The 17,500-nt window shown below is 44.7% G+C and overlaps 1 protein-coding gene across 1 annotated transcript in view; it reads left to right on the forward strand.

Moving 5' to 3' along the window:
- The window catches only part of dennd6aa (DENN/MADD domain containing 6Aa), a 39,946-nt gene that overhangs the window by 17,318 nt on the left and 5,128 nt on the right, over window positions 1-17,500 (forward strand). Inside the window, exons 6-15 of the mRNA XM_031304947.2 lie at window positions 563-668; window positions 2,840-2,919; window positions 3,061-3,120; window positions 3,707-3,762; window positions 6,655-6,777; window positions 9,433-9,528; window positions 12,529-12,623; window positions 13,831-13,896; window positions 14,521-14,585; window positions 15,899-15,988. Coding sequence (XP_031160807.1) covers window positions 563-668; window positions 2,840-2,919; window positions 3,061-3,120; window positions 3,707-3,762; window positions 6,655-6,777; window positions 9,433-9,528; window positions 12,529-12,623; window positions 13,831-13,896; window positions 14,521-14,585; window positions 15,899-15,988 — 837 coding nt within the window. The remainder of the gene's footprint in view (window positions 1-562; window positions 669-2,839; window positions 2,920-3,060; window positions 3,121-3,706; window positions 3,763-6,654; window positions 6,778-9,432; window positions 9,529-12,528; window positions 12,624-13,830; window positions 13,897-14,520; window positions 14,586-15,898; window positions 15,989-17,500) is intronic.

Genomic DNA, 17,500 nt, shown 5'->3' on the forward strand with positions numbered 1-17,500 from the left:
AAATATGCAGCCGAAAACGGTAATCGAGCAGCAGAAAGAAAGTTTGGAGTGAGGGACTGGCGAAAAGGTGACTCTTACTGCAATGAAGGAAACAAAGAAAGCTAATCGGCTAATCGCGGGCTGAAAGCAAGATGGCCAGAGCTGGAGGAACGAGTCCACAGATGTAGATGCACGTCAACGGTGCAGTTACGTCTCCACGCCCTGGTAGTTGTTCTGTATTCTAGTTGAATAACTGTTAATGTGTTACGTTAACATACCGGACACCTACCGTATTCAGCCCCTTGTTCTGTGTGCTACTGTGTAGTTGAATAACTTGCCTTTCCAGATTAAATGTCTGTTCTTGATCTTGGATTTTGTGAAATCAATTTCTAAATAAATGCGACTTATAGTCCAGTGCGACTTATATATGTTTTTTTCCTCTTCATGACGCATTTTTTGACTGATGCGACTTATACTCCGGAGCGACTTATAGTCCGAAAAATACGGTATGAACCTGAAAATGAGCATAATATGAGCTCTTTTAACGTTGAATCCTGAAATTGTAAATATGTCTCTCCATCAGTCTCTGGTCCTGATCAGTAAGATGCCCTATGTGACCTTCTTCCACTCCCTGTTGAAGATCATGGCTCCAGAATACTTTGAGAAACAGGAACCCTGTCTGGAGGCTGGTCAGTATGATTACCCGTCTGTCTGTTGTTATACACCATTTTGTCCATCTCTTCTTTACTCTACTTGTAAACTACTTTGTAACTACAGTTTTGAGAAGTGATATATACACTTCTCACAAGGCCCTGACACACCAACCCGATTATCGGCCGGACTCGGTGTGTTCCGTGCCGTCGGCCTTCATTTTGGCCGATTTGACTTGTTGAATCAGCCGGTGGGCAATCAGACTCAATGACCAATCTGATTGGTGGAGTGCTAGCCCTGGAAATGACGAGCAGGATGAGCATGACGAAAGCCTCTCAAAATCTCATGATCTGAAATGAAGACAGATTCAGCAACTGCACGGCCTATTTCTCTCTTCAAATGTTTTCAGAAGTGGCCGGGTTGGCTCAGTGGTAGAGCAGGCGCACATATACTGAGATGTTTGTGCCTCGACACAGAGGTGCAGGGTTCGAGTCCGACCTGTGATGATTTCCTGCATGTCTTCCCCCCCTCTCTCTGTCCCCTTTCTCACCTAACTGTCCTGTCAAAAATTAAAGGCGGAAAAGCCCAAACAAATAATCTTTAAAAAATCTTTTCAGAAACACGTTTCGGTGAACTATTTTCGTAAAATACGAGTATTGTCAGCGTTCATTTGGGCCGATTTGACTTGTTGAATCGGCCAGTGGGCAGTCGGACTCAATGACCAATCTGATTGGTGGAGTGCTAGCCCTTGACTAGCCAATCAGTGCACGAGAAAACCAGAGCTGCTAACGCCAGTATCTTGTTATTACTAGCCGTGGTATTTTCTTCCGTTCAGCGAGTAATGACAACAAGGATCCTTCTTGACTACTATCACCTCTCTCTGATGAAAACAAGGACTGACGACAGCCTGCTCTGTGTTTACCAGGTCTAGAGAGATCTTCCCTCAATTACGGTTTTCATTTTTTGGGCGACAATACAGATTAGTAGGGGTGGGAATCACCAGAGGCCTCACGATACGATATCATCATGATACTTATGTCACGATACAATATTATTGAGATTTTAGAGACAGCAGACAGACTGACCAACACATATATAATAATAGATCGATACTTGGCGTCTGTGTATCGGTACAGTATTGCCACGGAAAATATATTGCGATACTATGCTGTATCGATTTTTTTCTCCCACCCCTACAGATTAGCGCCGCCTGCTGTTATGGCGACGCATTACGTCTCGCGCACGTGCAGAACGTACGCTCAAGTCGGCGTCTCTTCAGTGTGTTCTGAGGAACTTTTTGGACCTCGGAGAGACTGATCAGTCCGACTGACTCTCCTCCTGACGGTCGGCCGTCTGGTTGGTGTGTCAGAGCCTTAAAGCGTAACTCTCGCCAAAATGTAACCTAGGGTCTTTTTGTGAATGTACCCGAGTCAAACTTTCGTGTAAAGCATATTTAGGACGGAATCACCACTTTTAAGATTTACCATATTCTCGTTTTTGGGTCAAATGGCCTTTTGAATGGGAGAGCTAGGGACACTTTGATGCTAGCCTCAAAATATCTATTTTTAAACCACTAAGAAGGCTCGACACAACATGAGACTTTGCTCCAAGTATCACCAGGAGCTCTACACCTTAACTCCACCGGTGACCAAGATATACTATAACCAGGAGCTCTACACCTTAACTCCACCGGTGACCAAGATATACTATAACCAGGAGCTCTACACCTTAACCAAAGCATTGACAACATTGGTTGTGTTCAGAGTTTACTAAAAAGAAAGGTTTTAACAACTCACCGTAGCTCTTGGTGTTTCCGGCTGCTACCACCTCGGCAGTCAAAACCAGTCGATATCAAAACAAGTAGCCACAGATTTAGGATATCCCGTAGTCACCGGTGGAGTTAAGGTGTAGAGCTCCTGGTTATAGTATATCTTGGTCACCGGTGGAGTTAAGGTGTAGAGCTCCTGGTGATACTTGGAGCAAAGTCTCATGTTGTGTCGAGCCTTCTTAGTGGTTTAAAAATAGATATTTTGAGGCTAGCATCAAAGTGTCCCTAGCTCTCCCATTCAAAAGGCCATTTGACCCAAAAACGAGAATACGGTAAATCTTAAAAGTGGGACCATTTTAACCTATTTTAACCTTGGTGTGGCCACAGGGTGAACGTTTGAATCTCATTCAGATCACCTTTGTTTGTGTATTTGATTGACAGCTTGTAATGACATAGACCGCTGGCCGACGCCCCATCCTGGACGAATTCTCACGCTTCCCATTATGGGCGTGGTAATCAAGGTACACACACACACACACACACACACACACACACACACACACACACACACACACACACACACACACACACACACACACAGACATTGATGATGATTAAAGTGTTCAATCTTTGACTTTTTTTGAATCTGTGTGCCACTGCAGGTTCGCATCCCAACCTCTTACGACAAACCAGGAACCTCACAGCTGGTTCAGTCCGCCCAGGTGATCTCACACACACACACACACACACACACACACACACACACACACACACACACACTGTCTCACACACTCTCACACACACTCACTCACTCACTCACTCACTCACACTCTCACAGACACACACTCATACTCTCTCACACACACACACACACACACACACACACACACACACACACACACACACACTCACTCACACACTCACTCACTCACTCACTCACTCACTCTCACACACACACACACACACACACTCTCACACACACAGACCCACACACACACTCTCACAGACACACACACTTCCACACACACTCGCAATCACACTTCCATACACACACACACACACACACACACACACACACACACTCATACTCTCACACACACACACACACACACACACACACACACACTCTCACAGACACACACTCACACAGACCCACACACACACACACACACACACACACACACACACACACACACACACACACACACACACTCACTCACTCTTTCGGTATTATTTTCGCATGAATTGTGTGAACATACGTTGAACACGTGATTATTTCAGCTAAAAGAGAGTCTGTCTGTTTTTCAGAGTGACAGTCAGGTGTCCATCGTGCTCCCAACCATCCATGAAGTCGACCTGTTCAGGTGAGACCTGGTCCTGATCTTTAACTGGTCCATGATACACCTGCTTGTGTTCGGTGGTTCAGTTACCTGCTGACACCTGGTGAACAAACCACCCCCCCCCCTCCACCACCCCCAAATATTAGCTGTCAAAAATAGATTTTATGGGACAAAATAAAGACCGATCGTTCCTACTGTAGAATGTCTTCATTGCTATGTTTAGTTTGTTTGTTTGACTTGTACAGTTAGCACCCTCATTCACAGAAGTATAGTATATAGACAATACAGATTAGCGCCGCCTGCTGTTATGGAGACGTATTACGTCTCGTGCACGCACAGAACGTATGCTCAAGTCGTCGCTTCGGTGCATTCTGAGGCACTTTTTGGACCTCGAGGAGACTGATAGTCTGACTGGCCTTTCTGCCAACGGTCGGCCGTCGGGTCTGCCCTTTCAGTTGTCACTCAAAACACACAAAACATAACTTTTTTTTTTTTAGCATTCCTTCACAAAACACCTGTTTGTGAAGAAGTCTTTCTACATCCTAAAAGCATGAAAGATACTCTCAGCCATCTTACTACTCAATCAAGCTTTTGTGGCAGGCGATTATAAACTTTTGAATAGAGGTGCAACGATGAATCGATTAATCGATTAGTTGTCAACTATTAAATTAATCGGCAACTATTTTGATCATCGATTAATCGTTGGAGTCATTTTTTTTATTAAAAAAATTAGGATTTCTCTGATTCCAGCTTGTTAAATGTGAAGATCTTCTAGTATCTTCTCTCCTCTGGGACAGTTAACTGAAGATCTTCTAGTCTCTTCTCTCCTCTGGGACAGTTAACTCAAGATCTTCTAGTCTCTTCTCTCCTCTGGGACAGTTAACTGAAGATCTTTTGAGTTTTGGACAGAACAAGACATTTGAGGACGTCCTCTTAGGCTTTGGGAAACTCTGATCCACATTTTTCACCATGTTTTGACATTTTTATAGATCAAACAACTAATCGATTAATCGAGAAAATAATCAACAGATTAATCGACTATGAAAATAATCGTTAGTTGCAGCCCTAGCGTCAGGGGCTTAACATAAACTGTCCTTTAATAACTAATAATAAATTGAATTATACTACTAATAAAAGGGTAGCGGAACAAACTTTAACTCAGGATTCTTCCCGGCCGGGGTCTGTCGGCCTCCATGCAGTGTTGTCCTGTGGGGGTCTAGAGCAGAGCGAGAAGTCAGTCCCTCCAGAAAAACCTGATTATGTGATCGCATAATCAGCCAAAGTCTGCATATTTATGCGGAGGGGCGCATTTTTTGAAATACGCCGCACTTTCGCTGCATAAATTGCCGATTTCCGCGCAAAATATGCGGGGCTTGCATGATTTCATAATCCCCGCATTTTCGTTGCAAAAAAGTCCCATATATCTTAGCAGAAAGTTGAAAAATGTTGCGTTTACTTCACACAAGAGCAGCCATTTCCCCCTGTTGCCATGGGAACGTTATGAAGTGACGTAATTACGCGACGTGAACATCATCGAAAAGCTGCAAACCCCGCGATGAAGCCACGATGAAACCGCAGTTTTTGCAAGTTCCCGCAATTTCATCACATAAAATTGCATAAATATCCCGCATATTCCATCACATTTATTAAGAAAATGTGCCGCATAATCAAGGATTTTTGCCCAAAACAATCACAAAAAAACACTGCATTTTTTCTGGAAGGACTGAGAAGTCAGTCCTTTTTCTAGACTATCTCCTTACTGAACAACAAAACTCCTGTCGCGTTGCCTCTCTGGTCTTTTGTCCCCCCCCCTCCCCCCTGCGGCCTTGGGCTGGCTCTCTTAAAGCCTTCCCCTGATCACCTGATGGTGTGACCAGCGTCATGTGCCAAGTCAAGGTAAACTTTATTATCCACAAGTAGGAAATTCATGTGGTCACCATTACACGCTCCATCGGTATACAGCCTACTGCATAACATTAAAAACATAAATACAAAATATTAAGACAGGAAAACAAGGACAAGACAGACAAGGCAGTAAAATCATTGAGGAAACATGACAAGCATGTATTTAAAAGTTGAGTGTTGCTATATACAGTATGCTCGTAGTTTAAGATGCCTGAGAGTTTTTCAGTCTGTTGTTGTGCCGTCTAATTGCTGTAGGCACAAAAGACTTGCTGTACCTTGTAGTCCTAATTTTCCTTTGCAGGAGTCTGCCACTTGACCTGATGCTTCTTAAAAAATTCTGGTGAAGAGGATGGGTTGGATCATTTAAAATTTATTCTATCTTTTTTAAGCTAAGGTCATTGTACAGTTGAGCTACGGATACCTGATCAACTCCAATGATGGCTGCAGCACTTGTGCTACGTTTACACGTGGCCGGCTATTTTCATAAACGGACATTTCAACCTCTCCGTTTTAAAAAATAACATTGTGCACAGCTGTCAGTTTTCAGAAAAGTGTTCGTTTACACGTCCCCGTGTATATATGCCGTCAAGAGCACGCCAAACCTGTAGGTGGCAGTGTAACGAGAAGCTCAAGCCCACGTTGGCCAATCAGAATCCCGAAAATAGCAACAACAGCAACTAATCACTTCCTCTTTCTCTCTCTCGGCTGCCTAAACCTCCGTTTGTCTGTTTACATACAAACGTGCAAAGAAAGATTTCAAAAATCTCCACTCTGGCCGGAGTTTTCAGAGGCGAATTCTCCGTTTGCGTGTAAACGAAGGGCACAAACGAAGGGAAATGTCTACGTTTTTCAACATAACCACGTACGTGTAAATAATAATAATAGGTGATAGACTCCCTCTATCACCTCCCCCTATCTGAGCCTATGGACCCGCCCCCTGTGCCGGATTGGCTGGTCTGTTTCCCCTGGTTTGCTAAACTACACACTCCCTAAATCTCTCCCTTTCTACAGGTGTTTTTATCCAGTCTTCTTCCACATCCAGATGTTGTGGGAGTTGGTGTTGCTGGGGGAGGCACTCGTCGTCATGGCTCCGTCGCCAGCAGAGTCGTCGGATACCGTGCTGGCATTGGTCAGGTGAGTTGGAGAGGGTTAGGGGCAGCTACAGAATATTTTGGTACACTTATACCAAATAGCTTTACATTTTAAAGCCAATTTTAAAGCCATTTTGAAGTCCAATTTGATTAATTGAATGTGTATTCTGAATTTGTCTTTTAAAGCAACACCAAAAATTCTTTTGTACCTTTTTAAATAATGTTTCCAAAATCGTTTCAGTGGTCCATCAACTCGTAACAGGGTGAACGGCACTTCTGCATTCGCTTTGCGGCTCTCTATCGGTTATAACCACACTATGCAAGTTTGCCAGATCTGTAGTTCGAATGAGACATAAGAAACTACAATGGACAATTCCGCTTCCAACCTGTAGGGGGACCGAAGAGGAAAAGTGCTTTAGTGTTGCTTTAAGTCCTGGAAAAGACTTTTCATGTATTAACCAGTCCTTCCAGAAAAATGTGGAGTTTTTTTGTGATTGTTGCCGGCAAAAATCCTTCATCATCATCATAGCTTTATTTGTATGGCGCCTTTCATACACAGAGTGCAGCTCAAAGCGCTTTACATCCAAAACATTCAACACAACTCTCGCAGGAGCACATTTAAAGCACGCAAACAGTATATTTGCACTGTTGCACTGGTATTTTGCTTATTAGTTGACTGAATAATAATAATAATCACATACATAACATAACATAGCAGGGACAGATACAGCATGACATGAGGAGAGGAGAGGGGAAAAAAAAGCAACTCTCAGACTATCCTCATAAAGATAAGAACAGTGTGGGAACAGGAAAAAACACCTCAGCACATAGCACACAAGCAGTACATTTGCACTGCTGAACATAACATAACATAACATAACATAAATGTACAGTTGCACATTTAGCGGCGAAGGCGTGGGACTGGGGAGAGGGTAGGTTGGGGGAGTTTGGCCTGCTGAGAAACGCACAGCCCGGCAGTCCCACTAGTGTCCCAGTCCGCAGAATGTTATAGCGATAACACAGCACGTTGCCGTGGTGACACCCTTGAACAGTCCAGAACCGATACGACAATCAGCAGGCAGTGGGGAAGACGGGGGAGGAACCAAGAGCGTCTCGCTTGCAGAGCCCCAACAGGGTGACTGTTTGTTCCAAGAGACGGCCTCGGCAAGGCCGTTCAGGATAAGGGAGCCGAAAGATTAAATTTGTTTTGTCTACACGAATGGCTGCTCTAATTTAAACATTCATTCTATTGTTCAACTGTTCAACTGGTCAATTTTTCTTTCCAAATCCATGACCTTCCTCATGATGGTATCCAAGCCGCGGGTCATTACCATGTTGGTTTCCATCACGCGATTAATAGTCCCAGTTTGCGAACTGATCGCTTTTCCGACAGCTTCAGTCAGGCCAGGCAGCTTCCTTGGGCTTTGGACAGCTACCAAAGTCTTTCCAATTTTTCGATAAACCAGAGCGAAGCCTCCTCCAATCAGCAACATTCCAGTTATCAGGGTTCCAAATAGGTAGATATCCTCAACGTCCTCCACGGAGAGAGCAGAGAGACACACGACACGCCATTTCTCCCAGCCGTCCATCGTATATCCCGCAGCAAACGTCCCGTCAGGACGTGCTGGCTCACCCGAACCAGTGCTCCTCCTCGAGAATACAGTGTCAATTGCGTTGAGAGACCAGTTAATCAATTCCATGATTTTTAGGTATTTGTAGAGCCTTGCAGGGAGAGTCTCTAAAAAGTTAACAACAGACAACACAAGACAAGATAGCAAGCAGGGTAGGCCTGGGAGGGAGAGGGAGAAAAAAAGCGACCACCTTCGCTGAGAGCTGGAAAAGAAAGGTCATCCTTGATTATGCGGCACGTTTTCTTAAAAAATGCGATGGAATATGCGAGATATTTATGCAATTTTGTGATGAAATTGCAAAAACTGAGGTTTCATCATGGCTTCATCGCGGGGTTTGCAGCTTTAAATGAAATATGTTTTCATGTACAGTGAAATGTAACAATATCCAGTCCCTCCAGAAAAACGTGATCATGTGATCTCATAATTCAACGCATAATCAGCCAAAGTCTGCATATTTATTTTGGGAGCCGCATTTTTTCAAATACGCCGCACTTTCGCTGCATAAATTGCCGATTTCCACACAAAATATGCGGGGCTTGCATGATTTCATAATCCCCGCATTTTCGTTGCAAAAAAGTCACACATATCTTAGCAGAAAGTTGAAAAATGTTGCGTTTACTTCACACAAGAGCAGCCGTTTCCCCCTGTTGCCATGGGAACGTTATGAAGTGACGTAATTACGCGACGTGATCATCATCGAAAAGCTGCAAACCCCGCGATGAAGCCACGATGAAACCGCAGTTTTTGCAAGTTCCCGCAATTTCATCGCATAAAATTGCATAAATATCCCGCATATTCCATCACATTTTTTAAGAAAACGTGCCGCATAATCAAGGATTACTGCCCGCAACAGTCACAAATTAATTTAGTTTCTTGGTGAAGTGTTTGGTGGGGAATTACCTAGATACAGACTGTATGTATATATTTTTTTCTTTCAAAGATGACATTAGTTGTATTTAGTTAAATTGCAGCTCTCAGCTTTGTGCTCATGGGAGGCTCATGAGTCGTGAAGTTATTCACGTTTCAGACTTTAAGATTTCTCTGTCTTTGTCTCTCCCTCTCTGCAGCTGTATCTCTCCTCTGCGTTACTGCAGTGACTTCCGGCCATACTTCACCATCCACGACAGCGAGTTTAAGGAGTACACCACCAGGACGCAGGCTCCGTGAGTAAACACCGTAGACAGTATATATAATGGACCAGCAGGTCCCGTGTCTCTGGACGGAGACCAGTGAAGTCTCTTTCCCGGTGATGGCTGAGCGTTACTGAGCAGCCTCCAACTGAGCTTGAAGACGTAGATGTGACGTGAGCAACCTGTCTGAAAGTTGGAAGTCTTCTGGTAACTGTGCCAAGAGAAATCTCAATCATTCCCAATCTAGCAGAGACGGAGAGCGTAGGTATATGTAAGGAGATAACATAGGCACAGGCTAATTATTGATCACTACAATGATAGTTAACATTAGTAATTAAACTTAAACAGCTAATGGAAGTCCAAACTGCCTGAGAGCTTCTCCTGTACTATACGGTAATTCCTCTACTATGAGACAGTAAGTCTCGTGGTTATGACCCAATCGTTAGCCTATTTTTATAAAAACGTCTGCTACGGAGCCATAACGTGAGGTACAAGGTAATGGAGCCTTTTATACATTGTCGTGTTTCTTTAGAAATAAACAACGGACAAATAGAGTCTTTAAACTCTTCAGATGTAAAGTTATTCTCTGTCAAAGTGACGTCAGAATGAATGGCAGTCAATGGGATGCTAACGGGAGGTGATGGCTTGGTAGCATCAAAATGGCGCCATAGGAGGTTTGCGGTCCGAGGAGAAGCTGACCCCGTTGGTAAACACGAACCAGCACAACAGTTACCATATCGACCTTTAGCGACATGGTCCCTCCAGGATTTAGTGGCCTTTTTTGAGATTGTTGCGGCCCAAAATGCCTGATTTTGCGAGAGCTTTTGTAAAAAAAAATTGCGATAAAAGTTGCTATGAAGAGACAGTGAAAGTTGCAAAACAAAGTTGTGATTTTTTTTTTTTGTATAGTAAAAATAAAAAGGAAACTTGTTTTGGGGAGAGTAAAATTGCTCTGGGTGTGAAGGCGGTTTCAGGACAGTGGCTGCATGTGTCCGACACTGTACAAAGCATCAACACCGCCTACAGCCAACAGCTGTCCGAGGACACGGAGTGTGGACGGTGTGTCAGAGCCTCCAGGACGGGTGAACTGAGACTCTGTTTCCTGGCTGCCAAAAATCTCACTTTACTAGCTAATTAATTAGCCTGAGTTACACACTAGCTATCAGTAAACTAGTGGCTGGTGTGTGCTCCAGTGTTTGTGCGTTTGTGTGTCGGCCTGCCCCCACATTTGGCGACAGGTGAGAGTGTTAATTTTGGAATTTTGGACTCTGCACAGTACTGTGAAACAGTAGCCATTTAATTTACTTTGTAAATGGAAAGGTGCTGTCACACCAACCTGATAATCGCCCATCTGACAGTCTGGCGAAGTCGGTGACTCGAGTCTGGTCGGTGTGTTCCGTGCCGTCGTCCGTCGGAGGAGCCGTCGGCCTTCATTTGGGCTGATTTGACTTGCTGGGTCTAAGGCCGGTTACACACTGGATGCGTCGCGCGAGCGTGTCAGCTGCGTGGCGTGTCCGTTTATATTTAGGCTCCCATGGTAACAGGTCAGAGCTTACACACTGCCTGCGTGAGACGCGTGTCTGCTAGAAATAGAACCGACGCCTATTTTTCACGCGAGACGCGAGCGTGTTGGAAGCGTTTCCAGGCAAAACGGAATAGGAAAATATGTTTATATGTCATTTAGACACGAATGCATATTAATAAATGACATCTTGATGTTTGAAAGTCTCGAGGTTTTGACATCAATGTAGATAGAAATGTAATAAAAAATTTCAGAGAAAAGATTTTCAAACATTGCACCTGTCATACAGAACGAAATATTCTGTAACATATTTTGCAGTCAGTACTGCCGACGTTGTCTGGCTTTAATCAGATCAGTAGCTATATATTTATGTTTAACAACTCTCTCCCCATACGTGGAACAAGCCGATATATAAAGGGGAGGATAGGCTACAATAACAACGTAGTGTGTGTTCTGAGTGACGGTCCAACATCAGAGAGGCTCTGTAGGCTCTTTACAGCTACACTAAGTTGTTATAAACAGACAACCCACTTAGTATAGTAGAGTTTGAATGTGTGGGCGCTACGTCCCGAGATCAGCCCTCCCTGTACCTAGCAGCAGCAGCAGCAGCAGCAGCAGCAGCAGCAGCAGCAGCAGCAGCGCCGCGTCAGACACGCTTCTGGTGTGTAGGACACAGAGAAATCCACGCAGCCGCCACACTTCTGAGATGCAACAGAAACCCCACGCTCGCGCGACGCATCCAGTGTGTAACCGGCCTTAGGGCGGGCAGTCAGACTCAATCTGATTGGTGGAGAGCTAACCCGGAAAAAACTGCACGGCCTATTTCTCTCTTAAAATGTTTTCAGAAACACGTTTCGGTGAACTATCTTCGTAAAATACGAGATCGTATTCCGAACGAGCCGCCATGATGGTCTGGGAGAAGCCAGACCTACGTGATGCATTCGTCATTTCCGGTTTTCATTTTTTTGGGCGACAATACAGATTAGCGCCGCCTGCTGTTATGGAGACGTGTTACGTCTCGCGCACGTGCAGAACGTACGCTCAAGTCGGCGTCTCTTCAGTGAGTTCTGAGACACATTTTGGACCTCGAGGAGACTGATCAGTCGACTGACTTTTCTGCTGACGGTCGGCCGTCTGGTTGGTGGGTCAGGGGCTTTAGAGAACTTGATTGAAGAAGGATTTTCAACATGCTCCAATCATCTCCATAATGGAGTTTAGTTCTATTTGTCTTTCAACAGTATTTTGTTACAAAGAAAACAGTATAGCTTTGGCTATTTATTTATTTTACTTATGTATATTGTTAATAATTTGCATAGTTAACATTGTTCTTTGGTGTTCAGTTTATACAAGTTTTTCAAATGTTATTTAATAACAATATCATTTTTTTTCTCAAAAATCTGAATCTGTCTCCTTGTTCCTGTTATTGTGCATAGAGATCTGTTGGTATTTGCCAAAGCTAATAATTGTAGAGTCCTCTCTGATCTGTCTCTGTGTCCTCTCTCTTTCTTCAGGCCATCAGTCATTCTGGGAGTGACCAATCCCTTCTTTGCTAAAACCCTGCAGCACTGGCCGCACATCATCCGCATTGGAGACATGAAGCAAGCAGGTAGATACAACTTCTACTAGTCAAGAGGTTTTCAAATACTCCACTTCACTCAAATGCAATGTTTGTATTTTAATTAATAAAAGACAAACGTCACGATCTTGCAATGCCATGCCATCCACTGCAACTTCAGCCTCCCAAATTACCTCAGAGATGTACACTGGATGTACACTCTGGATGTACACAAGTATGTGGTATATGTCCACTTACGTATATATGTAAGTGTACTTTTGGTGTGGGTCTTATTTTCATTTTATGCTACTTCATACTTTTTTTTTATAACCCTGTACGGTGTCCTTGAGTGCCGAGAAAGGCGCCTTTAAATAAAATGTATTATTATTATTATTAAGATTATATTTTGGCCATTTTTAGGCACACAGGACAGCTGATGAAATGAAAGGGGAGAGAGAGAGAGGGGGTAATGACATGCAGCAAAGGGCCGCAGGTCGGAGTCGAACCTGCGGCCGCTGCGTCGTGGAGTAAACCTCTATATATGGGCGCCCACTCTACCAGCTGAGCTATCTGGGCGCCCTTCTTCATACTTCTACTTCACGCCATCTCAGAAGCAAATATTGAACTTTTTTGACCGCTATAGTTAGTTTTCAGATTACAATTTTTCAAACTCTTTCTTTCCAGTGAGAACCAAATTTGGTGGTTTTTGAATTAGAAATGTTAATAACCTAAAGGCTGAAATGTTTGTTTACAGGTTGAACAAATTCTCCTACTTCTTAAAGCTAAATAAAGTCTTTAAAAAACCTCTTGGATCAGCCGGAAAATGCATCGTCACAAAGCTAAAAACAGGACTGTTTGTGGCTGGGTTGGCTCAGCGGGTAGAGCAGGCGCACATACAGTATACTGAGAGGTTCATGCCTCGATGCAGAGGTCCAGGGTTGGAGTCCGACCTGTGATGATTTCCTGCATGTCTTCCCCCTCTCTCTCTCTCTCCCCTTTCTCACCTAACTGTCCTGTCAAATAAAGGCGGAAAAGCCCCAAAATATATGTTTTAAAAACAGGGCTGTGGGCTGACGTTTTAGAGATATGTGGTTCTCACAGGATAGCGACACTCCAGACGTATGATGATCTTATAGACCATGATGCATTGCTGTAGATTAAACTACCCAACAGCACGTGAAGGAGTTGTAATCTTGGCCCACCTCTGTGTGGGATTACTGTACAGCTGTAAATCTCTCCATCTGTTCGCTCCTCTCAGGAGAGATGGCCAAGCAGATGAAAGTCAAGAAACTGAAAAACCTCAAAACTCTGGACTCTAAACCTGGTAAGTACTTCATACGCTTCATTTTTTGTATTTTTATTAGGGCTGCACGATATGAGGAAAATATGTGATAACGTGATAGATTATTGATCCCGAAATTGGGAATTGGAAAAAACCAGTGTTAAAGCAGCAAAATATCAGACACACATACAGAATATACATGAAATAATAGGATAGAATACAAGAACAAATATTTAAAATATATACAAGTTGGGAATAAAAATAAAAATAAATGGAACTTGTTACTTTGTCAAAACTTTCTTCTTCATAAAACGTGTCGGACATCACGTTTTTGTATATATTTTTTATTAATTTACATGAGTAAGCTACAGGACAGCGTCTTTCAAACCATGAAATGCGTCATTGTACCCAGCACTTCTGAAAATCCTCTTCTGAATGCGTCTCTGTCTCCGGCACATTTCAAACCAAACTGACGCCCGTGTTGATATTGCGATGACGTTAAAAATCCAATATATTGTGCAGCCCTAATATTATTTTTCTTTACGTGATGCACCTCACAGAATTATCTGAAACTCACTCACATTCACAGTTATGAGGCAGCAGATTCTCAATTCGCAATTTCTTGGTGTGTGTGTGTGTGTGTGTGTGTGTGTGTGTGTTTTGCAGGTGTGTACACTGCATATAAGCCGTATCTCAACAAAGATGAAGAAATCATCAAACAGCTCCAGAAGGTGAGGCGAGGGGTACCTCCCAGGTTGTTAAATTCCATCCCTGTTTCCTTCACTTGCGTCCCTTCCTCGCGCCTTAGACCGTCCCACCGAGGAAGCATAGGAGAGACACGAGCAAATCACGCGAGGAGAGAGGAAACGAAGAAATGTGTTTTTAGAGAGATGAGACGTCCTTTTCCTCTGAAGCATCACGTGAATTCGTCAGCTGTATGGGCGGAGTTAGCGCAACTTTCAGCTTCACAGAAGGCTGCTCTCGTGTATCCCTCCTCGATCCTCTGGCAAGAATAAGAGCTTTAAGATGGAGGGAGGGAGGGAGGGAGGATAGGAGGAAGGAAGGAAGGGAGGGAGGGAGGGAGGGAGGGAGGGAGGGAGGGAAGGAAGGAAGGGAGGGAGGGGGAGGGAGGGAGGAAAGTAGGGAGGAAGGGAGGGAGGAAGGAAGGAAGGGAGGGAGGAAGGAAGGAAGGAAGGAAGGGAGGGAGGAAGGAAAGTAGGGAGGAAGGAAGGAAGGGAGGGAGGGAGGAAAGTAGGGAGGAAGGAAGGAAGGGAGGGAGGGAGGGAGGAAAGTAGGGAGGAAGGAAGGGAGGGAGGGAGGAAAGTAGGGAGGAAGGAAGGAAGGGAGGAAGGAAGGAAGGAAGGGAGGGAGGGAGGGAGGAAAGTAGGGAGGAAGGAAGGAAGGGAGGGAGGGAGGAAAGTAGGGAGGGAGGGAGGGAGGGAGGGAGGGAGGGAGGAACGGAGGGAGGAGGGGAGGGAGGGAGGGAGGAAGGAGGGAAGGGAGGGAGGGAGGAAGGGAGGGAGGGAGGGAGGGAGGGAGGGGGGGGGGAAGGGAGGGAAGTAGGGAGGGAGGGAGGAAAGTAGGGAGGAAGGGAGGGAGGGAGGAAGGAAGGAAGGAAGGGAGGGAGGAAAGAAGGGAGGGAGGGAGGAAGGGAGGAAAGGAGGGAGGAAAGAAGGAAGGAAGGAAGGGAGGGAGGGGTGGAGGAAGGGAGGGAAGTAGGGAGGAAGGAAGGAAGGAAGGAAGGAAGGGAGGAAGGGAGGGAAGTAGGGAGGAAGGAAGGAAACAGCTAGCTAGCTCATGTAGTCCTTACCTAGCTACTGATCATGTGATCTTACCTAGCTACTGATCATGTGATCTTACCTAGCTACTGATCATGTGATCTTACCTAGCTACTGATCATGTGATCTTACCTAGCTACTGATCATGTGATCTTACCTAGCTACTGATCATGTGATCCTGGTACAACCTCAAAATACAATTATGAACCTGAAAATGAGCAGAATATGAGCACTTTAATAATTATGATTTTCTGATTGTTTTTCAGGGTGTTCAACAGAAGAGACCCTCAGCAGCCCAAAATGCAATTCTTCGACGTTACTTCTTAGAGCTGACACAGAGCTTCATCATTCCACTGGTAACAACCGATGAATTTTATTTAATCTTTACATTTTCTCACTTCCAAGTTTTTCAGTTTCAACCACTCTGGCCGTTGTGGTCCTTGATGGCGCGATAGTCACCTTTGAGCTTTTTGAGCTTCTCCCTACACTGCTGGAAGGTGCGGTTGTAGCCGTGTGAGGACAGCAGTTCAGAGACCCGTTGGTAAACTTTTTCATTCCGTGTTGCCCCGTCTAGCTCTCGCTGGATCCGCTCATCCACAACCAGACACAAAAAAGTATTTACCTCCTCAGTTGACCACGGCGTGGTTTTGCGGCTTGCCATAACTAAAATATAAATATATATAAAGTCCTGTAAATAGCGCAGAGTAGCTAGCTATTGGTGCTTTTCCATCACATGGTACCTGCTCGACTCGCCTCGACTCTACTCGCCTTTCTTGGTTTTCCATTGCGAAAAAAAGTCCCTGGTACCTGCTAACAGGTACTTTATGTAGTACCACCTCAGTCGAGGTTCCCAGCGAGCTGAGACGAGCCGAAAAGGTGACATGAAAGCGACAGACGGGGGCGTCCTGAACAAACCCGCTATTTTTAAACAGTTTAGCCAGCTGTGTGGTTTTTTTTGCTGCCTCCAGCTTCTTTAGAAACTAAATGTGTCTTCTGGCAACAACACACCTTCCACGTTCTGTGTGTGTGTACGTTAGGTCACGGCAGTTTACTGCGGCGCCGCTTGTTTACAGTTCTGCGGAGGCTCCAGCAGAGCTTTCACCGTATCCTACGTACACACACACATGCTGGCTCCACGCACACACCAGCGCACAAGTATAAACATCAGGCCACTTACACAGGCTACGGTGAAAGCTCTGGTGGAGCCTCCACAGAACTGTAAAACAAGCTCAAGTGGCCTGATGTTTATACTTGTGCGCTGGTGTGTGCGTCGAGCCGGCGTATAAGACGACCAGCCACGCTGAGGCGGGACTAAAATCTGCAATGGAAAACGGACGCACAGTGTGTCGAGGTGAGCAGGTACCATGTAATGGAAAAATGGCATATATCTCACAATATCTGGCTAAACTATTTAAAAATGGCGCGTTTGTTCAGGTCAGGACACTCCGCACTCTTGTCTGCTGATGACGTAGTGAATAGTGACGATTCTCTCCGACCAATCAGTAGTCTGCAGGTTTTCACGTCACCTTTTGGCATCGCCTCAGCTCGCTGGGAACCTCCACTGAGGAGGTACTAAATAATGTACCTGTTGGCAGGTACCAGGTACTTATTTTCGTAATGGAAAACCAGGCGAGTAGAGTCGAGGCGAGTCGAGCAGGTACCATGTGATGGAAAAGCGCCATTAGTACCCCTTCCACGAGGTTTTCTATCCAGCCTGGAACTTGGGCCTTTTTTCTTGGTTGTTGAGCAATAAATCCAAACTCTTACATCCAAGATATATCCACTTGATGTCCATAATTTATCAATTTTTCGGACATTGCCGTCGCTAGCTTCAATGCTAGCATCCATCTTAAAATTCCATGATGGTT

This window comes from Sander lucioperca, chromosome 6, assembly GCF_008315115.2.
Source record: "Sander lucioperca isolate FBNREF2018 chromosome 6, SLUC_FBN_1.2, whole genome shotgun sequence".
NCBI lineage: Eukaryota > Metazoa > Chordata > Actinopteri > Perciformes > Percidae > Sander > Sander lucioperca.